This window comes from Anabas testudineus, chromosome 18, assembly GCF_900324465.2.
Source record: "Anabas testudineus chromosome 18, fAnaTes1.2, whole genome shotgun sequence".
In the NCBI taxonomy this organism is placed as follows: Eukaryota; Metazoa; Chordata; class Actinopteri; order Anabantiformes; family Anabantidae; genus Anabas; species Anabas testudineus.
The window spans coordinates 1261279-1288439 of record NC_046627.1 but is presented as its reverse complement, the minus strand read 5'-3'; the positions used below and the strand labels follow the sequence as shown (position 1 = coordinate 1288439).

The following is a 27161-nucleotide window of genomic DNA, read 5'->3' as shown; positions in this document are numbered from 1 at the left end:
AATGAGTGAGATCAGCTGAGCTACAATAACACAGGAGAATAAAATGACTGCTAATAATAAATGTAGTAAACATGATTAATCTTTGAGAAAACAAACGCACCCACTGTGACTGTAAAATTATTTATTAAAGTCTAATCTCTTAACAAATAATTTAACGCAGTTTGTACAAAGCCAGAGAGCTGATCCATCGTATCGACAGGCACACATGGAAAAAGGGAAAAACAAGTGAAGACAGCGTCGTGTTTAAATAAACTGTGAGTGGAGATGATGAAAACAGTAAAACTACATGATAGAAACAACAAGGATTTAAAGAAACAACAAAACCACTTTAACAAATTGAACCATGGAGAATAAAACATGAAAATATAATAAGGCCTTTAGTGTTCTCCCAGTAACAGTTTACACAGTAACTCCCTGACGTCTCCACATAAAAATACTGTTATAAAAACAGATCGCTCGTCTGATTCTTTTTTGGCATTGTTCATACTTTAACATTCACTCAAACAAATAATCGGTTGTTATAGTAACCACAACGCCCTCCCATGTACCCCCCACAATGTTTTATACATAAAGACATGGAGTGTGTTCTGCTTGCATAGATTAAGGTAGTTTAACAAAATAAGGCAGCATGGTGACAACAAGAGACTCTTATTGGCTGGTCCAAAAGAAAAAATATGATTCAAAGTGACTCTTATTCTGAAATGTTAGGAATGGTGTGTTCAGGGTCCGCTTCACGTGTTGGTGGAGATCCACAGCTCGTTGTAAAGGTTTGTCCGGTGTAGAAATAAAAGTCAAAAAATAAAAAACTCTCTAGAAAAAACTAAAACAGTCAAGTCGGGAAATGTTCTGAGACGATGCGTTTAAGATCATCACTTCTTGTACACCGTTCAGTCTGGCTCGATCTGTGATGATGAGGTTGACTAATGTTTACACACACACACACACGCTCGCTCTCTCAGAGTCTACGGGTCGACGAACGACACCATGATGTATCTGGTCCCTTTAGTTACCGGCAGACCCTCGTGGTAGTGCGTCAGCCGGCCCGGGTGCATGAAGGACCAGCCCTTCCTGGGAGACTCCACTTTACAGTCGTACCGCAGGAACCTGCAGCCTCCACCCTGACGCAGGTCAGACACGGGAAAACCACGTTAATAATACGACAAACCTTTTCTCTTCCTTCCCCGTACAGTGCTACAGTGCTTATTTAAAGTAAAGTGTGTTTGTACCTCGTAGTCGATGTTCTTCCTGTTCAGAGCGATGTTGATGGTGAAGGTGGAGGAGTCGTGATGCGGTCGTAGAAACGGCTGTTCGTCAGGACGATAACGTACCACAAAGTTCATGATGGCCTGGGCCTGTGCACACACACACACACACACACACACACACACACACACACACACACACACACACACACACACACACACACACACACACACACATTAACATCATGATGAACTAAAAAATGTCTCAACTCTCTGATAATGATCAAACTTTTTTACATGTTACAGAATCAGATATAATGAAATATTTACACATCCACATTCTGTATAAAATAATGTACTTTAAATGTTGTATAATGTAGTATAAATGTAGTACAAATGTTGTATAATGTAGTATAACTTGTATAATGTACTTTAAATGTTGTATAATGTACTTTAAATGTAGTATAATGTAGTATAAATGTTGTATAATGTAGTATAATGTACTTTAAATGTTGTATAATGTACTTTAAATGTTGTATAATGTACTTTAAATGTAGTATAATGTAGTATAAATGTTGTATAATGTAGTATAATGTACTTTAAATGTTGTATAATGTACTTTAAATGTTGTATAATGTACTTTAAATTTTGTATAGTGTACTTTAAATGTTGTATAATGTACTTTAAATGTTGTATAATGTAGTATAAATGTTGTATAATGTACTTTAAATGTAGTATAATGTAGTATAAATGTTGTATAATGTAGTATAATGTACTTTAAATGTTGTATAATGTACTTTAAATGTTGTATAATGTACTTTAAATTTTGTATAGTGTACTTTAAATGTTGTATAATGTACTTTAAATGTAGTATAATGTAGTATAAATGTTGTATAATGTACTTTAAATGTTGTATAATGTACTTTAAATGTAGTATAATGTAGTATAAATGTTGTATAATGTAGTATAATGTACTTTAAATGTTGTATAATGTACCTTGGGGTAATACCCAGGATAAAGTTTTTCGGTGACGGGTACGATGTACTCTTTGAGGAACTTGAGCCACTCCTTCTCAAAGCCGACCTGGTTCATGTGGATGTCCACAGTCGGGACATTTTCGTAGCCACCAGCTAAGCGCTCGTCCTGGACACATGGTGAAAACAAAATACCTCAAAGCTCAAATGAAAACACTTAATTCACATTTCCAGTCTATTACACACACGCAGTCGAAGACGTTACATTGTGAGATCCTGAAGACCACTGGCCGTGGTCCTCCATGGTCTCCACCATGTGATCACACATCTTCTCAGAGAAAGCTGGAAACCAGTAGACATCTGGACAGGGCTGAGAGAAACAGACAGAGTTCAAACCTTTAATATTATTTAACAGCTTCACTCTGTAAAATCACAAATGTTCAACACTTCATGAACAGGACACGATGTGACGGCGCGACTTCATCTGCTGCGTTACCTGCTCCACGTAGCTCTTCTCGTCTTCAAAGATCTTCGAGTAGTTCTCATGGATGTACTTCTCCTTCCAGTCCTGCAAATACAGACACACACACTCAGCCCATGCGTCCCTTCAGTTCTCCGTGTCTTCGTGTTACACTGGGTTCATGTTTGAGTTTGTCTGACCACAGGGTTGTCGAAGATCTGCCACATGTCCGGGTGCAGCTTGGACGTGTTGAAGTTGGACGAATCCACCAGACGACCAAACTCATCTCGGTTTGACACGAACATGAAGACTCCCTGTAAACACACAATGGAATCAGTTTTACTTTTCATTAAGCTTCCTGGGATTTTCCTGTTTTTGGGAGATCGATTTGTGTTTATCCTGAAAATTTGAGGCTCTGATAACAAATCAACGCTACATTTTCACGACTCACTGTAATAAACATAAAAACTGTTAAAATAAACCGGAACTGCTCTTTAATGATCCTGCATGATGCTGCAGACAGCAGCTCGTTACCAGGTGAGCAGGTGTTCAGCGTGTTACCTGGTCTCTGATGCTCCTGCAGAACACCATGTCGGAGTCCATCCCCTCGTCCACGTACAGGCTCACCTGGGACAGTTTAGTCCGCAGGATGCTACCTTTGATCAGGTAAGACTGAGTGATGTACGGCACGTTCCACAGACCGCTGCACAGATTAACATTAGTTACCTCACCTGTGCTGAGAGAGGCTGGGTTTATAGAAACTGAAGTGTGTGTGTGTGTGTGCAGGTGTGTGAGCTCACATCCTCTTGGCCTGGACGATCTCGATGTAGTCTTCAGATCTGGAGTAGAATCCCTCAGGACTCAGAGCGCCCCAGAAGTTACTCCACAGCTTCCCGTGTTTGGACAACATAGGAGCAATAACAGACCTGACGAACAGGAAACTCATCAAGATGAAATACTGCAACAGGTACACTGAACTCAGTAAAAGTACTAACGTGTACTGATTAACAGTAATATAGAAAGGTACTACAGTACTTGTTAGAATGTAAGACAATAAAAAAGGTGGTACTGTGTACTTTAGTTAGTATAGAGTACAGGTACAGGCATATACATGTACGTAAAGTAGAGTAGTACACACTTTAAATGTATAAAGTGTGTACTTTTTACTTTATTGTACATACAAAAGTAAAAAGTTAGAATGTACGAGCCAAAAATTATGTACTTGAAAAGATCAACAGGACATAAAATGATACTAGTGCGTAGTTAATAGAACGTTTAATATACATGTACCTATTGAGGTACTAGTGCGTAGTTAATAGAACGTATAATATACATGTACCTACTGAGGTACTAGTGCGTAGTTAATAGAACGTATAATATACATGTACCTATTGAGGTACTAGTGCGCAGTTAATAGAACGTATAATATACATGTACCTATTGAGGTACTAGTGCGCAGTTAATAGAACGTATAATATACATGTACCTATTGAGGTACTAGTGCGCAGTTAATAGAACGTATAATATACATGTACCTATTGAGGTACTAGTGCGCAGTTAATAGAACGTATAATATACATGTACCTATTGAGGTACTAGTGCGCAGTTAATAGAACGTATAATATACATGTACCTATTGAGGTACTAGTGCGCAGTTAATAGAACGTATAATATACATGTACCTATTGAGGTACTAGTGCGTAGTTAATAGAACGTATAATATACATGTACCTATTGAGGTACTAGTGCGTAGTAAATAGAACGTATAATATACATGTACCTATTGAGGTACTAGTGCGCAGTTAATAGAACGTATAATATACATGTACCTATTGAGGTACTAGTGCGTAGTTAATAGAACGTATAATATACATGTACCTATTGAGGTACTAGTGCGTAGTAAATAGAACGTATAATATACATGTACCTATTGAGGTACTAGTGCGTAGTTAATAGAACGTATAATATACATGTACCTATTGAGGTACTAGTGCGTAGTTAATAGAACGTATAATATACATGTACCTATTGAGGTACTAGTGCGTAGTTAATAGAACGTATAATATACATGTACCTATTGAGGTACTAGTGCGTAGTTAATAGACGTATAATATACATGTACCTATTGAGGTACTAGTGCGTAGTTAATAGACGTATAATATACATGTACCTATTGAGGTACTAGTGCGTAGTTAATAGAACGTATAATATACATGTACCTATTGAGGTACTAGTGCGCAGTTAATAGAACGTATAATATACATGTACCTATTGAGGTACTAGTGCGTAGTTAATAGAACGTATAATATACATGTACCTATTGAGGTACTAGTGCGCAGTTAATAGAACGTATAATATACATGTACCTATTGAGGTACTAGTGCGTAGTTAATAGAACGTATAATATACATGTACCTATTGAGGTACTAGTGCGCAGTTAATAGAACGTATAATATACATGTACCTATTGAGGTACTAGTGCGTAGTAAATAGAACGTATAATATACATGTACCTATTGAGGTACTAGCGCGCAGTTAATAGAACGTATAATATACATGTACCTATTGAGGTACTAGCGCGTAGTTAATAGAACGTATAATATACATGTACCTATTGAGGTACTAGCGCGCAGTTAATAGAACGTATAATATACATGTACCTATTGAGGTACTAGCGCGTAGTAAATAGAACGTATAATATACATGTACCTATTGAGGTACTAGCGCGCAGTTAATAGAACGTATAATATACATGTACCTATTGAGGTACTAGGGCGCAGTTAATAGAACGTATAATATACATGTACCTATTGAGGTACTAGTGCGTAGTTAATAGAACGTATAATATACATGTACCTATTGAGGTACTAGTGCGTAGTTAATAGAACGTATAATATACATGTACCTATTGAGGTACTAGTGTGTACCTGTGGTGGTAAACAGCACATAAAAGGGCATCATGACGTAGTGTATATACGGGTACTAGTGTTTACTAGTTGGGATTTAGAGTACTAGGTAGGACTACAGGGGTGTGGTGTGTATTCATGTGTACTTTTTAGTGTGTTCATACCTGTTTTCCTCGATTAGTATCCTCAGAGTGTCGGGATTCGTCAAGGCCACGTTGGAGTCGATGCTGAAGTAGTAATCACACTCTGGATCCTTCCTACACGCCTCACTGCACAAACGTGTGTACATATACTTATAAATATACTTGTAAATATACTTGAACATCTATTAGTTGTATATTTTCAGTGACAGCAGATCTTCAGAATAAAACAGCCCTTTTGTCCTGGTAAAGTGGGGCAGACAGGATCAGATTCTGACAGAATAATAGAGGTAAAAACACACAGAACGTGATTCTCTGTTATCACAGTGCTGGATCACATCCATGTTCCTTTGAGCTGGGTCAGCAGCCGTTCAGGCCACAATCAGGCTGTAAAATTAGTTTTCTGTGGACGTGGAAATAAGATTTTCAAGTTGAACTGTTTGTAACAGGTAAAGCACAAACACTCAGTGTAAAGCTGAATTTCACTAACTTCTCATTCACTGAGGGAGAAATAACAAATATTTCCTTGTTCCAGTTTTGACAAAACACGGCGTCACCTGTAAAAACTTGATATGATGCAGCTCACGTTCACAGTTTGGAACTTTAAACTGAATAAAAACATTAACTGACTGTTTTTAGATTCAGTCTCTGTGCTGGTTGAGAACATTAATGTATAAGAGAAAAGGTTCTAAATAGTTCTTGTTGTTCTCCACTCACACTGCCATGGTTCTGGCCTTGTCCTCCTTCAGGTTCTCCTCCGGTCCAACCAGCACGGCACCGGGGAACAGAGACCTGTGGCGCTCCCAGAACCTCTGGATGTGGCGCTCGTGGTAGACCACCTGGTGGATTAGACAGAGCAGCACAAAACCAGCTGAAAACACAAAACTGTTTGTATTTGAAGGCATCGTGACAAACTGATGAAGATGGAGGATGTAACCGCTCCACAGAGGTGAAGTCATCTTAAACATCAGTGCAGTAAAGGTTATAAACCCCTCACAGGACGTAGTTACACTGTCATTACCTACATATAACCCCTTAGTTCTACTGAGATTTTACTTCAACCCTGACTTCATGAGGTCTGTTTGTGTTCATGTCTGATTCTACGTCTGCGTCTTTGGTTCTGTGTCGTACGTTGTTGTGGATGAAGAGGCGGATCCTCGCTGTGGGGTAGTTGAGTGTCGTCAGCCGGTCCAGGAACTCCTCCATGAAGGGAGTCGGGTGTTCGATAAACACAGCAACGTAAACCAGAGGCATCTGTTCATCCTGCACACACACAGTGTAAACATCCAAAATAAATCAAGAGGTCTGACCCCAGAGTTCTCAGGTGAGTGTACGGACAGGTACCTCCTTAAAGTACAGCAGGTTGTCGTCACAGATCCCACAGCCGTTTTCATAGGTCCACGCTGTGGGGACGTAGTTACCCAGGTAGTTTAACTGCAGCTGCAGAGACAAACACAGTTCTCATTCACTTAAAGTGCTTTGATATGAATCGATGTGACACGAGTCGTTACAACATGAAGACTAAAAGACGCCACCTAAAACCTTCTGGATCTTCAACATTCACTGTTGTAGTGAAATGTTACAGTACTTGTGTAAATGTACCCACTTACATTCCTCCATCATTTACAGTCAGTCGTCTTTTGTTTGATTAGATCAAGGTTTTATCCACAGACACATTTGAATTCTGAATGAGAGTTTTTAGCTTCACATCAACATAAGCATGAAGATACTGCTGTGTTTTCTTTGTGTGTATGCAGTGAACCTCCCACCGTTTGTGAGTTAATTACAGCTTTCCTGCAGTTGTTCTGTCCAGTTTCCCTCTGAGCTGTAATTTCAAACTGAACCCTCGTGTGTGTTTCACTGTGGCGTAAACTAAACGTCCACCACAGTGAAAACCTCACGGACCTCAGACTCTCTCATACAAACACTTCACACAGTCAATCATGCTCATGACACCTTCATCATCATGACTGTCACATGCTGTAGGCTGGTCGGGTACCTTTGTAGGTCCGTTGCCGTGGATAACGACAGGAAGCGTGTCGTAGGCGACGTTCCTCACTCTGACCCTTGACCTCTCAAACTTCAAGACGACTTCATCTGTGAAACAGAGACGTTCGGGTCAGTCACGGCGTCAAATACCAAACACACATCACAACTGCTGAAGAAAACACAAGTCTCACCAACAGCTCCGTTCAGATTCTGGAAGAGTCGGGAGCGATGGTCCAGAGTCATGTTGAACTTGGTCTGTGGAGAGAAATCACAGCGTCATCATGATCAGTTTCCTTTCATTAGTGTGAATGAAATAAAAACCAAACAAAGTGCTTTTCTTAAACCAGTTTACCCTCTGTGTCTTGTCCAGGTAGATCCTGGTGTAGAAAAGCTGGTCGTCGTCGTTGTCTTTGTATTTCCACTGCTGCACGATGGCACTGAGGTCTGCAGCGAAGCCGATGAACCCTGAACACACACACACACACACACACACACACACACACACACACACACACACACACACAGTATTTCGTGTCAGGCACAAACATGTGACGTCGACTAGATCAACAGCGTGATTTGGACAGACAGGATCTAAAGATCTAAAGACACCGGTTGGTTTGCACTGGAGCCAGTTTGAAGCTCAGAGCTGCAGCTCCTCGTCAGCTCCATCTTTTGAAACTTCTAAATGAGGAGTTGGGACGGTTCCTGAGTCGTGGTCATATTTGTTCCACCTCACTGGAAACACCAACCACACGTCCCTCCTGCTACATTCACAGCCACAGGTTTCGTTCCACACCGACTGGTGATTTCAGCTGCTTACAGAGCTGTAACTTCACTACATGTAGCAAACACTAAAGATTTATATGATTTACATGTGCATGTATTTAATATGTATTCTATTTATGAGGAGTGTGCCTCCTCTCTGTGCATCTCATGCTACTGGACCAGGTTTCCTTTCTGTCTCTTGTTGATAACAGATGAATTACTACTGTCAGAGGACCAGAACCATTCTGGTTTCTACAGAGAAGTTGATGTTTTTGGATACTTCAGAATCTTCTGCTGCTTGGTTTTAATCGAGGCTCTTACCTCCTGAGTTCAGATAGCGTTTCCCAGAGCGCACCTCCGGGTACTTGGAGGCCAGTTTCTGATCAGGCCAGCAGAATCCCTCAGCAGAGAAAACCACTCTGTGACCCAGACGGGTGAACTTGGACAGCAGCTCCTCGGGACCCGACGCAAAGATCACATCATAACTGCACAGAGACAGGTTTATTAGGTTTATTAATGCTGCACTCACACCTGAAGTCAGCAGTTCTTCATGTTCTATGACCAATTTAACTGAAGGAGTTTTAGGATTTTTCAGTTTTTTAAATGGAGAGTCTCAGAGACCACAGTGTAGAGGTGTAGAATACACCAACAGTGATTTGAGGGAAGTGAGGACACATTTATCTATGAACTAAACCAGTTTGCACTGGCACATATGTGTTTCCAGTTTTTCAGTTTTCCTGTTTTATTTCACAATAATCTGATATTGTTGGTTGTTGATACTTCATCTGACATCAACTGACATCAATTTTTCTTCACAATTTTAAAACATTTATAGTCTCAACAGCTGATTGAGCAAATAACCTCAACAGAATATGTGTTGACTGCATCTTTAACAGGCTGGATTTCTTCTTCTTTGTATTTATTTGTATTATAAAACAGTCTCACAGTATTCTGTTCTGGTTGGTTGGTTATCTTAGGAACATTTACGTATTAGTGTTCAGGTCTGGAAGTCGACAAGTGAGTCCTGAGATATGTCATCAGTGAAACCTCAGTGACCTCAGCAGTGTAATAACAGACTGCAGCAGTGAAACATGTTCATTAAACCCTAAAACAGGAAACACAGGGGTCTCCTGCTCCTGCTACATTTAGCTGCTTAAATTAGTCATCTGTCTCCACCCAACTGAACCCAACTGAGACTGAGTGTGCACATGTTCTAACACCAGTTCGGTTCTTGAGTGTGTACTGGGAATCAGTCACATAGTACTGACTGCAGTGAAGTGAGGTACTCTGAGGGCATTTCATACTGAACAGTATAATTAATACCTTCAGACTTTAGCTGTAAAATGACTGTATGAGTTGGAAACTGTCGACATGTATTGTTTTCTGGGAGTTGACTCGAACGTGACGAACAAATTGGGGCTTTCGCTCTCAGGCTACAGGCACCATTCAAACAAACACGGCTGCACGTGTTTAAAGATCTGTGGTTAGTGCACGGTACTGTGTGATCCACGTCTGTAACCAAACCTGTGTGAGTGTAAGTAGGACAGGTGAGTCGGGTTTCTCTTTGAACAGGAAAAACAAAGAAGAGAATGGAAAATGAGGACAAAGACGTGAAGAGAAGCCGTGAAACGAGCGAGGACATGTGGTCGTTACCTGTCCACGAACATGATGACCATGTCCTTGTCTTCTGAGTGTTTGAGCAGCTCCTTCTTCAGCCATCTCACCTTCTGGCCTCCACCCACCGTACGAGCTACATCTCCACCCTTCCACTCTTCGCCAAGACCCAGTGTCTGTGCACAAAAGTGAGACACTCAAGTCTTTTTCATTTACAAGGTGACTTAAGAACACAGAACTGTAAGATTGATTGAACTAACTGAGAAGCTGATTGAACACTTTCTGCAGCGTGTGTGTGTGTGTGTGTGTGTGTGTGTGTGTGTGTGTGTGTGTGTGTGCGTGTGTGTGTTACCTTCACGGTGTAGTTGAACTCTCGGGCCGTCCTCATGAAGCGGAGGAAGCCGTCTGTCTCCTCTGTTGCCACGGTGATCACCAGCAGATTTTCTAGATGATTCACAAAGATGAAATCCCTTTAATCAAAACTCCAGACTTTTATTTTGTAATCGTTTCCTTTTCCTCAATCAAAGCAGGATCATGATCATCTCACTGTTCCTTTATTTTCTCTTCTGTGAAGCTGATTTACTTCTAACCTCTTTTAACAACAACAGTTATATTAATCACAGTCCACTGCACAGATTCTGCTCACAAACCTCATTCTACATAGTGAACACAGTGAAAACTCGTCTCTCCAGACTTTTGAGGATTTTCTGAGGAAAAGTTAAAAGTGGAATTCCTCAGAAATTCCTCAGTGGGGTTTGAGAGGTGAGGAATGGGAGGAGGGGGAAGACAGAGCTTCTCTGTGGCCAAGAATAACCTCATTGACGGCGCTAAAGAAAGGGAACTATCCCCAGCTGCTGCCATAGATCATAATGTAGGAGCTCCTGTAAATCAACAGACAGATCACTATCTTAAACACTAAAACTATCAAAACAATCCTCCCACTAATTGAAAGGATTTATGAAGCCAAAATAACATAAATGACTTCTGAAAAAGATTTTTAAAAAGCCAGAAAACTGTGAAAAATGTTTTTTTCATAGTCACTTCCTCTTTCCCAAGCTGTCAAAATCCTCACATGGACAACGAGTGTGTTCCTGAAGTCAGTGACACGGTTTTTAAAACATCAGACTCAGCTTCTTTCACTTCGGCTTTAACACTCTCATCAACACAGCCCAGCTCCACCGCATCGTTCAGCTTATCCTCAGGTAAACAGCATGTGGAAATAAATGCTGACTCTGACAAATGAATCTCATCACTTCAGGTCCATTACGTAGCTGATCTGGAATTAAAAATGCATTTCCTGACAGCTGGGCCATGCATGTCATTCACAGAACTCAAGCTAAATCGGCTAAAAGTCCTTTTCACTCTCCTTTTCATTCCTTTATTCATAGTAAAACAGACCATGTGAAACTATTGAGGCCTTCTACTTCACTAATGTGCAGCTCAAGTGTTCGACATCAGCCCCCGTCAACACACACACAGCTGTTCAAACACACACACAGCTGCCAACCCTGCAGTAAATCCAGGTAACACTACACGCTCATTGTTAAACTGCACTTTCACTGTACAAGAAGAAAACACCGTCTGTGCTGTACTAACAGGAAAAGATTCATATCAACACGAGGCTTCAAAGCAAAAGTGCTGTTTTTCTATCTTCTATACATCTACAAGAACTTGTTAGTGATTCTTTTTAATGTTAGTTCTTCAAACAGAAATAAATACATATCATTTTATTTGTATATTAAGGGAATTGTCTCCAAAATATATTGTGTACTAATACCGATTAAGCTTACACCGGGATGTATCACCTCTGGACATCATTCAGTACTATGATCACATCCAGAATTGATTTATCACAGCTGATGCCACCTCTCACACAGACTTCCTTCACTCATCACTTCCTGTACTTGCTGAACTGAAGATTTGTTTATGAAGCAGAGAAACAGACTATTCCTGGCTATCTGTGGATATCCACAGTGTTTCAGCCCGTCGTCGATTCTCAAAATGAGTGAGATGAAGTCTACCTGAGACAGTAAACCTTTTTTTTCTAGCTGTTATCATGCACGTCCTTTGTCTTGCACTGGGTACAACATGCTAATGAGCAATCAGACAGAACAATCACAGAGGACTGCTGCAATGTGCAAGAGGTTGGATGAAGGTTGTTGAAGAAGGTGGTGAGCACACAGTTTTTATATATCTGTAAACAGATATGAACAGATAGATAGATAGAATGTCTCAACACCTATGTACTGTAGTGGCACTTCTGTGTGATGGGTGCTTCTGTTTTTAATCCTCTTACTATGTATATATAATCTAGACAGTGTGGAAAATCTGAGAAATCGGGAGTGGCTTAAAAAAACAGTTTGACCTTAAAAAATGTTCCTATGAATGGGTTTTCAGGGTCATCAGTGAGTTTGGATGTATGGTAAAACATGGAGGTACAAGCTGTGGCTGATCCCTAAAAGAGGTCTTAAAACCAGATAATAGATCAGCTGGTGTGGGTTAGCAGCTAACACTTATTTAACTGATTAATTAAACTGCAGATTGACTTCTAGATTAATCAGTTAGTCTGTAAAATGACTGATTTAATGCAGGAATAATTACTGATTTTCTCCCACTTTCTTTGAAGAAACATCACTGTAATAATAAATACAGATTAGGTTTTAGTGAATTAACCAGTTTCCAGGTTATAATCAAACTAAACGATGTCCACAGTCTTGGTTTTTGCTAATTAGCCTCGGAGCTAACTGTTCAGTTAAAGTTAGGAGCTCCTAACACATAAAACTGACAGTTAACACTTAGTAAACTCAAATCTCTGGTTTTATGTCGCTATTAAAACGTTTAAATGTGAATTACGGTGTAATTATCAGCAGTTAGCATTTAGACCCGGAGCCCCGCATCTCCGTCGGGACATGGTGGTCCGACTGGCCGGGCAGGAGACCCTCTAAAGCGGCCTTACCTGGGGAGAGCTTCCGCTGCTCAGCCGACACGGAGCTCTGGAAGAGAGCGACGGCCAACAGGCAGAGAATCAGAGAGTAAGACATGGCTGTCTTTTTAAAATCGGAGGAGTCTCAGCTCAGACTGTGAAGAGTCACTTTATCCGTCTTCACTCCATCAGTCTCCTCTCGAGTCCCTGAAGGCTGCAGATCTCGCGATGCTTCACACTCGAGGTCCCGAGACGTGATCACGGAGACGCCAACAGAGAGTGGGGTGGGACGTAGTCCGCCTATTTCTCTGGGGTAAGCCAATGGAAAGCGGCACAGGTTTGATTGACATAGTCTTGGAGCAATCAGCTCCCAGAGCGGCTCCACAGTAGCCAATCAGAATAGGACAAATGGAACCGAGTGGTTTTCGAGGCCCCGGGCTGCAGAAAGTTCGTGAAGAGCGGAGAAAGTGAATCTGTGCCACGTCTGATGCATCCAGAGGGAGAGAGAGGGATTAGAGGAGGAGAAGGAAGCTCTTTATCTAAGCAAACATATGCAAGTACCTGTTATTAGGAAAGTCTAATTAAAGAAGTGTAAAACGCATCATAGGATCAGGTCATTGGTGCTGACGCTTTTATCTGGAATCAGCTCTGTGCTGTTGCAGCTCGTTGACATAGAGCTAATTTTACCTATTTCATTATGGCAAATTATCTTCATTATATAAAAAAAAATTATATAAAAATGAAAATAAGTCACAACTACAAAGTGACAAATTCATCACTCTGTTCTGTAATTTAAACTGCTAAAATAATCACAATGAATGAGAAACATTGTTAAAATTAGGAGCATCCTGTCCCAAAGTGATGCTGAAAAACTAGTCCATGCATTTATCACTTCCAGACTGGACTATTGTAATTCATTATTAATAGTTTGTCCCAATAACTCATTAAAGAGCCTCCAGTTAATCCAAAATGCTGCAGCCAGAGTTCTGACTGGACTTAGTAAGAGAGATCATATTTCTCCAACGTTAGCTTCTCTCCATTGGATCCCTGTTAAATCCAGAATTCAATTTAAAATTCTTCTCCTCACTTATAAATCACTTAATAAGGCCCCTCTCCTGTGGAACCAGCTCCCAGTTCAGGTTCTGGAGGCAGACACCCTCTCCACATTTAAGACTAGACTTAAAACTTTCCTTTTTTATAAATCTTATAGTTAGAGATGGATCAGGTGACTCTTCATTAACTTTGTGTCTTCTCTCTCCTGTAGTTGTGTTTCCTCTTCTCTGTCTCCCTCTCTCTGTACTTTTCTGCTCGGCCTGGAGCTGTACATCTCCAGAATCCAGTTGACCTGCCCAATGTTCTTGCGCTTGTTGTTGTTGTTTTTGTTGCCTGTTCTTTTTTCTTTTCTCTTTCTCCTCACCCCAACCGGTCGAGGCAGATGACCTCCTGCCTAAAGCTTGCTCAAATGGTATTGTTGGATTTTCTATATCATTTTTATACAATTAATATCAGTAAGGTCTTAAACTGTACAATTTTCAATTCACTACTAAATATTAGTATAGTATATAAGTTTTATTTTGTCTATACGTGTATTTTGGTGAACTAATTATAAAGAACATTTTCCTATTAAAAGAATAAATGAATGAATATTATAAAAAATAAAAAATAACAATACATTTCAGACTAAACAATGAAAATAGTTAATTTCTAAATATTTTTTTAAACAGTAAATAAATAAAATTAAAAACCTATGACGTCCGTTACGTCCTGTAGCCCCGCCCACCGTCCGTCATGTTGCCGTGGTAACGTGACAACGCTGAGGCCGCAGTGAAGTGAGGCTCGTTTTTCTGCTTCTCACCGATTAAACTGGGATTAAACTGGGATTAAACTGGGATTAAACTGGTGTTTGTGTGTTTTAACATGAAGTAGGTGTCTGTGAGCGATGGGCAGACCGAAGTACTTCACTCCTGCCGAGGTGGCCGCTCACAACACCGCTGACGACCTGTGGGTGTCATTTCTGGGCAAAGTGTGCGACCTGACTCCTCTGATGAATCAGTACGAAGGTGAGCGACACGAACCAAACCCCATTCAAAAAAGAGCAAATTTAAAACTAAAGAGCACAGCGGCGGAGGAAAGGACCTGTTGTTTCCATTTTATTACTGTTTTTTACTACCTCACTATCAGAGGTGACACTCGTACACAAGCTCCACTCTTAAACTGTACGTATTTATATAATATAATATATAAAATACTGCATTACAAACAGAACAGCAGTACCTCTACAAGTTGTTTGCTCATTAATTATTAGACTTGATGCTGTTTTGTACTTTTTACTGCACCACATTAATCTAATAGCTGTAGTTGGCTTGTGGACAAGTATTAATCAGATCATCAGGTCACCTTCACAGGCTAATGCAGCCTCCATCACATTGATACTGTACTACTAGTTTTCAGTAATAATACTTCAATAATACTGTGTAATATACATTATAGAGTGTGGAAGTAGCTCAGTATGATTTCCTTTTAATAGGAATGTTGAACCTGTATTTTACTATAATAATAACATTTTACTACATAGTATTTTGTTGTATTTGCAGGTGATGCTCTGCTGTTACCCATCATGGAGTGTGCAGGGAAGGACATCAGCTACTGGTTCGACCCTAAAACCAAAGATGTGAGCTCAGTACTTCTTTATTTAAGTAGAATAACACAATTAGTCCCAGCAGCAGTAGAAGTAGAGAAGTTTCTCCATCGTTTGTAGTAAAAGAATCTGCAGTAGTACGAGTATCATTAGTTCTCAAATATAAGCAGTAAAAGTATAGGAGTAAAAGTACAGGAGTAAAAGTACAGAAGTAAAAGTACAGAAGTAAAAGTTCAGGAGTAAAAGTATAGGAGTAAAAGTACAGAAGTAAAAGTACAGAAGTAAAAGTTCAGGAGTAAAAGTACAGGAGTAAAAGTACAGGAGTATAACCCATTCTGCAGAAATGTAGTAAAGTATAAAGTATTATTTTGAAGAGCTCTTAATGTGTTTACTTGTTTGTGTCCTCAGGTTCTGAAGTATGTGGATCCACAGACGAGCTGTGTGAGGTACTACACCCCCAGGGGGCGCTTCGTGCACGTCCCCCCCGCCGGGCCTCGCTCCGACTGGGCCAGTGACATCGGTGAGCCCTGGTGGAGGGACAGGAGCTACGAGGTGGGACTGCTGTCCGTGAAAACCAGGTGGATCCGAATCATCAACACGCTGACGTCACAGGAGCAGCGATTGGAGGTGAGCCCTCGTCTCCACAGCTCACCTGGCTCAGGTGAACGCTGACGTCATGTTTAGACAGAGACCGTGTTTACTGGCCCTGTGTTGACCCTGTGACCCTTCATTACCAGCTGTACAGGTTCCTGTCTGTCTCTGTGGACTTGTGACTTTGCTTTCCTCAGGTGTGTTCAGAGGAGACTCTGGATGAGATACTGCAGCGCTACCTGCCGTACAACTGTCACGCCCGCAGCTACACGTGGAAACACGCCGGAGCCAGTCTGGACATGAGCAAGACGCTCGGGGGGAACAACGTCCTCGACGACGACCCCGAGCTGGAGCAGCTGCGGCTGGACCGAGACCTGTTCACACCCGCCATCCTGCTATACTTCAACGACGACCTCACAGAGGGCTGACCTCTGACCCATGACATCAGTGGTCCCTACAAACCTGGGCCACATGCGAGGGTTCTAATGAGGGTATTAAATATTCACAAGACGTGTTTATCTCAGTGTGTGTCTGTTCGTGATGATGATGCTGCCTGATGAAGACGAACACTCACTCGGTGAGGGTTTAAACTTCTACTGAAGCTGTTCTGAGGGTTTGTGGCCACTAGATGTCAGAGTTGGACGTAAACAACAAATCAAAGGATCAATTAAATTAAGAAGGCATTCTCTCATCAAACTAAAAAAATCCAACCTGCTGTGCTTAAAACACACCTGATGGGTTGAACTCAGGAAACCTTGTTTTTAAGTTTCTGCCTGTTAGTGTTTGGTGAACCTGAAGACTGTGACGAGTCATGAACTGAACATCTCTCTCAGACTTCTCACTGGTAAAGTGCTGCAGTGTTTTGTGTTGTTTTCTGATTTTAACCACTTATTTACTTAATACTTCAGTTTTGTGGACATGTACGCACAAAGTGCCTGATGCACCAGAGAGCAAAACATTTAGACAATTCATTGAGATTAAATATGAAAAAGTAGGTTTTTGTTTACTCAAAGAACCAATAGACTTTTAACTTACGTAGGCGAAGTGAACTCAAACCAAGCTGCAACAGAACAGAGGAACTCAATCAATCAGAATCAGGTCCATTAGTTCTGTCCGGCCCCCACAGTGGCTTTGAAGTCAAACAGTGAAGATGTGCTTTAATTTAAAGGTTTGCTCAAAGGTTTGCTCAAAAATATTCGATGAGTTGTGATCAGTTAAACTTTCAGTTGCTGCAAATTGTTTGGAGTCAATGACAAACAGAGGTTTTAGGGAATAAAGCAGCTTAAAGGTGAAACACTAACGTGGGATGAATAAAAATACACAGTTCTTTATGTAAGTCAACATAAACAACAGGCGACAAGCTGTGCTGCACAAATCCCAAATGTCTGTGTGAAGTTTAAATTAAAAAGTTAATTCAGTAATTAGATGAAAGATATTACGAAGGCACATATCAAATACTGAAGCGTGAATTATGATTGTTTTTATTTGTATTTGCTCCTTTTGAATTCGAAACCTGAAAAAAGTCTCCAGAAAGTCTGGACGTGTTCATGTCTACCTGTGTGACAGGTCTGGACTGCAGACAGACCAGCTCAGCACCACTGAGCCACGCTGGTGTTAAAGGTGCAGTGTGTAGTTTGGCATCGTGTTGTAAAGAAAGCTGCTCTTTCCCTGATAAACATGTGGACGGCAGCATGTATGTATCTGTACCTGTTGTTCAGCATGGTTCAGCCATGCACTGATTTCCAGAGGCTGTTTTCATTCTCCCCGATGTGTCATCTTATAATTTACAGTTGCACAAGAAACATTTAGCAGCCGACTGTAAAGTTTCCTGTGAACTCTTGTAATTGGAATAAGATGTTAAGAGGAGCGTCCTGGTCTGACCTCAGTGTTCATGTGGGTTACGACGGCTGCTTTGTGATAAAGGTTTAAAACCTGTTTACCACTTTTCCTGAGGAATTGATTTCATTTCTTTCTGCCCACGTGAGTCGATTTGGGGAAGTTTCAACTCAGGATCAGTTTCTCTGTCGGAAAAACATGTCAGAATAAAAAGGGAAGTTTTGAAAGAGACTTCCTCCCAATGTTGGAATGATTCACTAGAAACAGATCAAATGTGTTCACTCAGCAGAAACGTAAACCAAATGTTATGAAATACTGAACATTGATGTAGATTTATTTCTGAAGTGATGACTGATGGGAGGAAAGAAGGAGGAGAGGTGAAGTCGATTCTACCAGAGAAAACAGACTTTTAGCTCAGAAAGCAGCTCTTCTTCTCATCTGGACGGTTTCTAAACCGACCTTCAAGGTGAGAAACGTTTCTTACTGTCGACTAAGTGTTGGAACAAGTGGATTCTTTGAGATGAGACTATCTCTGTCTTTCTAGGTGTTTTTCTACGTTAAGACTAAGTGAGAATAGCTGACTTGTGGATTTTTAAGTAGTTTTAACCACAGCTGATGCAGATGATAGTTGTTGTTGTTGTTCTCTGCAGAGAATTGGAAAATGTTCAAGTTACCAACTAGTCATTACCTGCTAACACATCGTGTTCATGCTGTGACTCAATTTAATATGTGGAGAGTCCAGAATATGACACGCTCAACCAATCTGACGATATGGAGGAAGATATATAAACAGGAGCAGGACAGGCAGCTAAAATCTAAGTGTGAGAGAAGAAACAATAAGAGATTTAACAGGTAAAAAGATGTTTCCACTATGTGGTTATGATATTTAGCCACAAGTGGAGGAGTAATAACACTTTCTAAAGCCACTTTGTGTTTGTAGTTGTAATATTAACAGAGTACATATGATCACTGTTGATCATATGTACTCTCCCACCTCCCTCCCATCTCCCACCACGACACGTGTTACATCCTGGATATCAGGAAACAAACTGTAAACACACTGTAAACAAACTGTAAACAAACTGTAAACACACTGTAAACAAACTGTAAACACACTGTAAACACACTGTAAACACACTGTAAACAAACTGTAAACAAACTGTAAACACACTGTAAACAAACTGTAAACACACTGTAAACAAACTGTAAACACACTGTAAACAAACTGTAAACAAACTGTAAACAAACTGTAAACACACTGTAAACACACTGTAAACAAACTGTAAACACACTGTAAACAAACTGTGAACACACTGTGAACACACTGTAAACACACTGTAAACAAACTGTAAACACACTGTAAACTACAAGTCAACTGTGGAGTTCCTCATAAACAATATTAAAGAATTAGAGGAAATAATAAACATGAAAACTCAGTGTCTTCACTTTACAAGAACAGACGGTGCTGATGGAGGACGACCGGGATGACAGGGCACTGTGGAGAACCGGTACGTGTCTGTGTTTGAGTCCTTCAGTCGTTCAGTCTGCTGCCACTGGGATGTGATGAAGTCATCACCTGTCTGTCTCTTCACCTGTCTGTCTCCTCCCCTGTCTCTCTGTCAGAGTTTCCAGCAGGTGTCAGCAGGTTCAGGCCTTGGCTGTTTCCTGCTGCGACGGCGGCAGTGATCCTGATCCTGATCATCGCAGTGGGAGCCAGCAGTACGTGGACACACACACACACACAGACACACACACACACAAACACAGACACACACACACTGATCACAGACCCTGATTTTGTCTGACAGCTTCTACTTCACCTCTTTTCTTTGTGTGTGATCAGATACAAAGATGTCGAATCGTCTGTGGTCTGTGGAGCAGAGGGCGTCCAACCTGAGCGTCGTCGTCCAATCACTGAACACCAGCCTGCAAAGTAACACACACACACACACACACACACACCACAGCCAATTTGACAGTGACGCTCACAATGCTAACGTGCTAAATACTGCAGTTTTCTAAAGTTCGATACTTTTCCAGAAACAGCTACAGAACTTCAGAAGCTGCAGTTTTCTGTGGACAACAACAAGGACCAGCTGGCCTTAGGTCTGTAGTAGTACTACTGTAGTAGTACTAGTAGTACTCATTGTACTAATACTACTGCTAAAAGTCATCATCAGGTTCCAGTCATGTACTGACGGGTCCTTCTTGATCCTCTGACCTGTCCTAAGTCCAGTTCTATCTGTAAATGAGTCTGTAGATTAGGAGCTGGACGGTAGCTGACTTTATGTCTGTGCTGTCTGTGCTGTGTTCAGTGTCAGACGCTTTGAAGCAGCTGTCGGTTGTCGATACTCTGGAGAAGAGCGTCGCTTCACTAAAATGTTCCCTTGAACGCATCATCAACAACAGTAAGCAGCCACACACTGACTCATTTCATTAAAGGCCTCAGATTCAGACAGATGTTCACAGCTGTGCCCCGTTGGCCTCAGGTTCAGTGTCCGACGGCTGTTGTCCCCTGGGCTGGGATTTGTTCAGCTCCAGCTGTTACTTCTTCAGCCCTTCAGAGCTGAACTGGAACGACTCCAGAGACTGGTGTGTCAAACAGGAAGCTCACCTGGTCATACTCAAAACCGACAAGGAGTGGGTGAGACAGACCGTCCTCCTGTTGATGCAGACAACATTTTGTCCTTATGGACGTATGTTTTAAATGTGTTACTACATCAGCAGTGACTTGTTCTGAAGCTATAAACTAACAACTGAACCTTCAGACTTTATTCAGATATATCAAAGTGTTGGTGGGTCTTTGAACGCAGCACGGTTCTGTCTGTGCAGGACTTTGTGACCAAACGTACGATTCCTGACTTTTACTGGGTGGGTTTGACTGACGGGAGAACGGGGACGTGGGAGTGGGTGAACCAGACGCCGTACACCATGGAGCGCAGGTACATCACATGTGACTGTTTCTACCAGCAGATCAACAGTTTTAGTTCCAACTCTGATCGGACTTGAATTTACTAAATGTGTTTGTGGATTCCAGACGCTGGGAGCCCGGTCAGCCCGACAACTGGAGTGGTCACAACCTACTTGGGGGCGAAGACTGTGCTCACCTTCACCGCAAAGGACGCTTAAATGACGAACACTGCACCACCAAGATGCGCTACATCTGCCAGAAACACAGTCTGCGTGGCTAAATACACTGTACCTGCCAAACCACTCTGGATCCCCGTCATACTAGAGTCTTACCTGCTGCAGATGAACCAAAACCTCCTGATTACCTGGACTCTCCTTCAGTTTAAAAGCTTAAAGCAAACTGTCAAGATAACAATATGTACAACATTCAAATGTGAAAACTCGTGTTTGTTCAAGTTCAAATAAATGTTTCTGTCTTAACTGAGTTCTTTGTTTGTATTTTAACTGGTGGTTCAATTAGTTTTTGTTCCTCAAATACTTTAAACTTCAAAGGACACTGATATATGTCCAGGTAGACTCTCGTGTGTTTTGTAGTCTGTAGAAACCTCCACGTCCCAGAAAGAGAGACAGGATCAGTCCAGCTACTGAAGCTCAGGACACCTGCTGCTCCGTTGTCATTCGTCTTGTTTCAAAGCTACGTGGGTGATATGAAAGTTGTGAGGGGCCCAAATGTCTCCTGTGGGACACCAGATTTACACAAATCACCAAAAGCCCCAAATGTTAATCACATGTTCAACTAACAAATATAACCAAACACATCACAGGCTAACGATCCAGCCGGCCAACGTATCTACCTGCAGGGAAAACACCTGTCCAGGTTCAGAGCTGGCTGTTGAGTAAAGAAGCTGAATGGACGGTTCAGAACATCCAACTATACTTATTATATGTTATTTTACATTATTCCAAGACTTAAATATTAAAGATTCTTCTTCTTTCTTTCTAGTAAATCACACGTTGACGTATCTTTTTCATTCGAACCTCCTCGTTTCCTCAGGTGCCTTTAGAGAAGTGCTGACTGTCGATACATTTGATTTAAGGGAAATGAAAATTCTCAAGTTCACTTCACTGCAGGATTCATTGGAAAAACACTGATGTTTATGATGTTTATTTTGGGGGGGAGGAAGTAGGAGAGGTGAACTAGAATAGATCACGTGTTTCTTGTTTCTGGCAAAAAGCGGCACAACAACTTTGAAACTACTACTCTCCTCCAGGACCGGTTCTCTTGAGAACCTTCAGTCTTCTACAGCGACTGACACAAGGTGAGAACCTTTTTACCTGATTACACACAGAGCACACAACCAAACCCACTGCAGGTCATCAGGTCTTTAGAAAGCTTCCTAAACTGTTTGGCTGTCCCTGCCTCACCCACTGCTGGTTACCTGGATCAGGTGTTCACTCAGCGGAAACGTGAACCAAATGTTATGAAATACTGAAGATTGATGTAGATTTATTTGACTGATGGGAGGGAGCCGACCTTTAAGGTGAGAAACGTTTCTTACTGTCGACTAAGTGTTGGAACAAGTGGATTCTTTGAGATGGGACTATCTCTATTTAAGGGTTTTTCTACGTTAAGACTAAGTGAGAATAGCTGACTTGTGGATTTTTAAGTAGTTTTAACCACAGCTGATGCAGATGATAGTTGTTGTTGTTGTTGTTCTCTGCAGAGAATTGGAAAATGTTCAAGTTACCAACTAGTCATTACCTGCTAACACATCGTGTTCATGCTGTGACTCAATTTAATATGTGGAGAGTCCAGAATATGACACGCTCAACCAATCTGACGATATGGAGGAAGATGTATAAACAGGAGCAGGACAGGCAGCTGAAATCTAAGTGTGAGAGAAGAAACAATAAGAGATTTAATATGCAAAAGAAGGTTAAAACATGTTTCCACTATGTGGTTATGATATTTAGCCACAAGTGGAGGAGTAATAACACTTTCTAAAGCCACTTTGTGTTTGTAGTTGACGCTGTTGTAGTGTAACTGATATTAACAGTGATCACTGTTGAATGGAGAACACATCTCCCACCACGAACACGTGTTACATCCTGGATATCAGGAAACAAACTGTAAACAAACTGTAAACACACTGTAAACACACTGTAAACAAACTGTAAACACACTGTAAACACACTGTAAACACACTGTAAACACACTGTAAACAAACTGTAAACAAACTGTAAACACACTGTAAACACACTGTAAACACACTGTAAACAAACTGTAAACACACTGTAAACAAACTGTAAACACACTGTAAACACACTGTAAACAAACTGTATACAAACTGTAAACACACTGTAAACAAACTGTAAACACACTGTAAACACACTGTAAACAAACTGTAAACAAACTGTGAACAAACTGTAAACAAACTGTAAACACACTGTAAACTACAAGTCAACTGTGGAGTTCCTCATAAACAATATTAAAGAATTAGAGGAAATAATAAACATGAAAACTCAGTGTCTTCACTTTACACGAACAGACGTAGCTGATGGAGGACGACCGGGATGACAGGGCACTGTGGAGAACCGGTACGTGTCTGTGTTTGAGTCCTTCAGTCCTTCAGTCTGCTGCCACTGGCATGTGATGAAGTCATCACCTGTCTGTCTCTTCACCTGTCTGTCTCCTCACCTGTCTGTCTCCTCACCTGTCTCTCTGTCAGAGCTTCCAGCAGGTGTCAGCAGGTTCAGGCCTTGGCTGTTTCCTGCTGCGACGGCGGCAGTGATCCTGATCCTGATCATCGCAGTGGGAGCCAGCAGTACGTGGATACACACACACACCACACACACAGACACACACACACACAAACACACACACACACACACACACATACACTGATCACAGACCCTGATTTTGTCTGACAGCTTCTACTTCACCTCTTTTCTTTGTGTGTGATCAGATACAAAGATGTCGAATCGTCTGTGGTCTGTGGAGCAGAGGGCGTCCAACCTGAGCAGTGTCGTCCAATCACTGAACACCAGCCTGCAAAGTAACACACACACACACACACACACACACCACAGCCAATTTGACGGTGACGCTCACAATGCTAACGTGCTAAATACTGCAGTTTTCTAAAGTTCGATACTTTTCCAGAAACAGCTACAGAACTTCAGAAGCTGCAGTTTTCTGTGGACAACAACAAGGACCAGCTGGCCTTAGGTCTGTAGTAGTACTACTGTAGTAGTACTAGTAGTACTCATTGTACTAATACTACTGCTAAAAGTCATCATCAGGTTCCAGTCATGTACTGACTGGTCCTTCTTGATCCTCTGACCTGTCCTAAGTCCAGTTCTATCTGTAAATGAGTCTGTAGATTAGGAGCTGGACGGTAGCTGACTTTATGTCTGTGCTGTCTGTGCTGTGTTCAGTGTCAGACGCTTTGAAGCAGCTGTCGGTTGTCGATACTCTGGAGAAGAGCGTCGCTTCACTAAAATGTTCCCTTGAACGCATCATCAACAACAGTAAGCAGCCACACACTGACTCATTTCATTAAAGGCCTCAGATTCAGACAGATGTTCACAGCTGTGCCCCGTTGGCCTCAGGTTCAGTGTCCGACGGCTGTTGTCCCCTGGGCTGGGATTTGTTCAGCTCCAGCTGTTACTTCTTCAGCCCTTCAGAGCTGAACTGGAACGACTCCAGAGACTGGTGTGTCAAACAGGAAGCTCACCTGGTCATACTCAAAACCGACAAGGAGTGGGTGAGACAGACCGTCCTCCTGTTGATGCAGACAACATTTTGTCCTTATGGACGTATGTTTTAAATGTGTTACTGATCAGAGACCTCACTACTATCAGCAGTGACTTGTTCTAAAGCTATAAACTAACAACTGAACCTTCAGACTTTATTCAGATATATCAAAGTGTTGGTGGGTCTTTGAACGCAGCACGGTTCTGTCTGTGCAGGACTTTGTGACCAAACGTACGATTCCTGACTTTTACTGGGTGGGTTTGACTGACGGGAGAACGGGGAAGTGGGAGTGGGTGAACCAGACGCCGTACACCATGGAGCGCAGGTACATCACATGTGACTGTTTCTACCAGCAGATCAACAGTTTTAGTTCCAACTCTGATCGGACTTGAATTTACTAAATGTGTTTGTGGATTCCAGACGCTGGGAGCCCGGTCAGCCCGACAACTGGAGGTATCACGACCTACCTGGGAGCGAAGACTGTGCTCACCTTCACCACAACGGACGCTTAAATGATTTGCACTGCACCACCAAGTTGCGCTACATCTGCCAGAAACACAGTCTGCGTGGCTAAATACACTGTACCTGCCAAACCACTCTGGATCCCCGTCATACTAGAGTCTTACCTGCTGCAGATGAACCAAAACCTCCTGATTACCTGGACTCTCCTTCAGTTTAAAGATTCAACATTCAAATGTGAAAACTCGTGTTTGTTCAAGTTCAAATAAATGTTTCTGTTGATGCTTCTGTCTTAACTGAGTTCCTTGTTTCTATTTTAACTTCAATTAGTTTTTGTTCCTCAAATATTCTAAAACTTAAAACAGCAGTGCACTGATATACAGTTATGTTCAAAATAATAGCAGTACAATGTGACTAAGCAGAATAATCCAGGTTTTTACTATGTTTTTATTGCTACATGTCAAACAAGTTACCAGTAGGTGCAGTAGATTCTCAGAAAACAAACAAGACCCAGCATTCATGATATGCAGCTCTTAAGGCTGTGAAATTCTTTAATTAGAAGCTCATGTAGATAATATCACCAGGACAGCTTTCTTTCACCTCAGAAATATTGTCAAGATAAGGAATATTTTGTCACTAAATGACGCAGAAAAATTAGTCCATGCTTTCATCACCTCTAGGTTGGACTACTGTAATGCCTTACTGTCTGGCTGTTCAACCAGGTACATAAACAAGCTTCAGTTAGTTCAGAATGCAGCAGCGAGAGTCCTCACTAGAACCAAGAGATACGAGCACATCACCCCTATCTTATCTACACTTCATTGGCTCCCCGTGAAATTTCGCATTGATTTTAAAATACTACTTTTGACATTTAAAGCATTAAATGGTCTCGCGCCGCAGTATCTGAGTGAACTGCTAGTGTCTTATGATCCACCACGCCTACTTCGCTCAAAGGATGCTGGCTGCCTGTCAGTACCTCGTATCCTAAAAACTACAGCTGGGGGCAGAGCTTTTTCTTACAAAGCCCCAAAGTTATGGAATAGCCTTCCAAATAGCGTTCGGGACTCAGACACAGTCTCAGTGTTTAAGTCTAGGCTGAAAACCTACCTATTTAGTCAAGCATTTGAGTAAATAGATCTGGGAAGGACTCATGGACGTAGAGCATTATGGTGAACTGGTATGTTTAGATGCTGTCTTCCCAACTCTCACTGGTCACTCGGGTTTGTTGATGGTGAAGTGTTTGGTTGCTCTACATCCCAGTGCGCCCTCATGTCTGTGTTTCCTTCTGAACCCACCCTTTTAGTTAGGCTGTCATACTTAGTCCTGCCGGAGTCCCTGCTGCACTACACTAAATATACATTCACCTCAAACTTTATCTGACTGTGATCATAACTGTTATCTGTCCTCTTCTCTCCCTCTCTCTCTTTCCCTTTTCCTGTCTCTCTGTCGAGCTACACGTCGTTCCACCCTTTTCTGGCCGGAGATCTCGTCGCCCTGTATGGCCCCTATTGGATGCGTGTGGTGACTAGGGTTGGTTCCACTCTTACCATGAAGTCGGTCTTGGCCTCGGTGGACGTTGGCACATGTTTCTCAGAGGTCTCGACAAGCATTTCAAGGGCATGTCCTCTTCAGCATAAGGCAACATGCCCTCTTCAAGTCTTCTTGTCTTTCGGCTTTTACCATCAGGGGTCGCCACAGCGAATCACTTTCTACCCTAACACCAGCCAACCTCATGTCCTCTGTTATAACATCCATATATCTCCTCTTTGGTCGTCCTCTTGCCCTCCTGCCTGGCAGCTCCATCTCCAACATCCTTCAACCAATATATTCACTATCCCTCCTCTGAACATGTCCGAACCATCTCAGTCTGGCCTCTCTGACTTTGTCGCTAACACAGGCAACGTGAGCCGTCCCTCTGATGTACTCGTTCCTTATTCTGTCTTACTGTGGCAGCGTGAGCTGCTATTCTTATGCTTATCTATAGTAAACAAAGTTGG

General features: G+C 41.6%; 3 protein-coding genes and 1 pseudogene across 4 annotated transcripts; 3 read left to right on the top strand and 1 right to left on the bottom strand.

Annotated features, from left to right (window-relative positions):
• Window positions 1–104: 104 nt before the first annotated feature.
• plod3 (procollagen-lysine, 2-oxoglutarate 5-dioxygenase 3) lies at window positions 105–13091 on the bottom strand. Its single transcript, XM_026369443.2, has 19 exons — window positions 13007–13091; window positions 10403–10494; window positions 10090–10226; window positions 8758–8921; window positions 8024–8136; window positions 7863–7926; window positions 7682–7779; window positions 7027–7122; window positions 6814–6945; window positions 6400–6521; window positions 5707–5811; window positions 3437–3562; window positions 3198–3339; window positions 2837–2950; window positions 2673–2744; window positions 2442–2546; window positions 2199–2345; window positions 1227–1352; window positions 105–1118 (listed from the first exon to the last, which is right to left on the bottom strand). The coding sequence occupies exons 1-19, from the start codon at window positions 13089–13091 to the stop codon at window positions 963–965; spliced, it is 2196 nt and encodes a 731-aa protein (XP_026225228.1). The 3' UTR covers window positions 105–962.
• Window positions 13092–14422: 1331 nt separating this feature from the next.
• On the top strand, window positions 14423–16712 carry LOC113166634 (cytochrome b5 domain-containing protein 1). 2 transcript variants are annotated; one of them, XM_033326696.1, is made up of 6 exons: window positions 14423–14438; window positions 14744–14802; window positions 14900–15033; window positions 15568–15644; window positions 16020–16238; window positions 16400–16712. In XM_033326696.1, exons 3-6 carry the CDS (start codon window positions 14913–14915, stop codon window positions 16628–16630), a joined length of 648 nt encoding a protein of 215 aa, XP_033182587.1. In that variant the 5' UTR covers window positions 14423–14438; window positions 14744–14802; window positions 14900–14912; the 3' UTR covers window positions 16631–16712. The 2 variants fall into 2 exon arrangements, with proteins under 2 accessions (XP_033182587.1, XP_026222530.1); XM_026366745.2 differs by lacking the exons at window positions 14423–14438; window positions 14744–14802 and having other exon boundaries at window positions 14815–15033.
• A 1532-nt stretch (window positions 16713–18244) lies between these two features.
• On the top strand, window positions 18245–21364 carry asgrl2 (asialoglycoprotein receptor-like 2). Its single transcript, XM_026369462.2, has 9 exons — window positions 18245–18504; window positions 19498–19546; window positions 19662–19757; window positions 19882–19971; window positions 20079–20144; window positions 20354–20446; window positions 20528–20682; window positions 20871–20980; window positions 21076–21364. The coding sequence occupies exons 2-9, from the start codon at window positions 19507–19509 to the stop codon at window positions 21227–21229; spliced, it is 804 nt and encodes a 267-aa protein (XP_026225247.1). The 5' UTR covers window positions 18245–18504; window positions 19498–19506; the 3' UTR covers window positions 21230–21364.
• An 824-nt stretch (window positions 21365–22188) lies between these two features.
• On the top strand, window positions 22189–25443 carry LOC113168437 (annotated as a pseudogene).
• Window positions 25444–27161: the final 1718 nt, after the last annotated feature.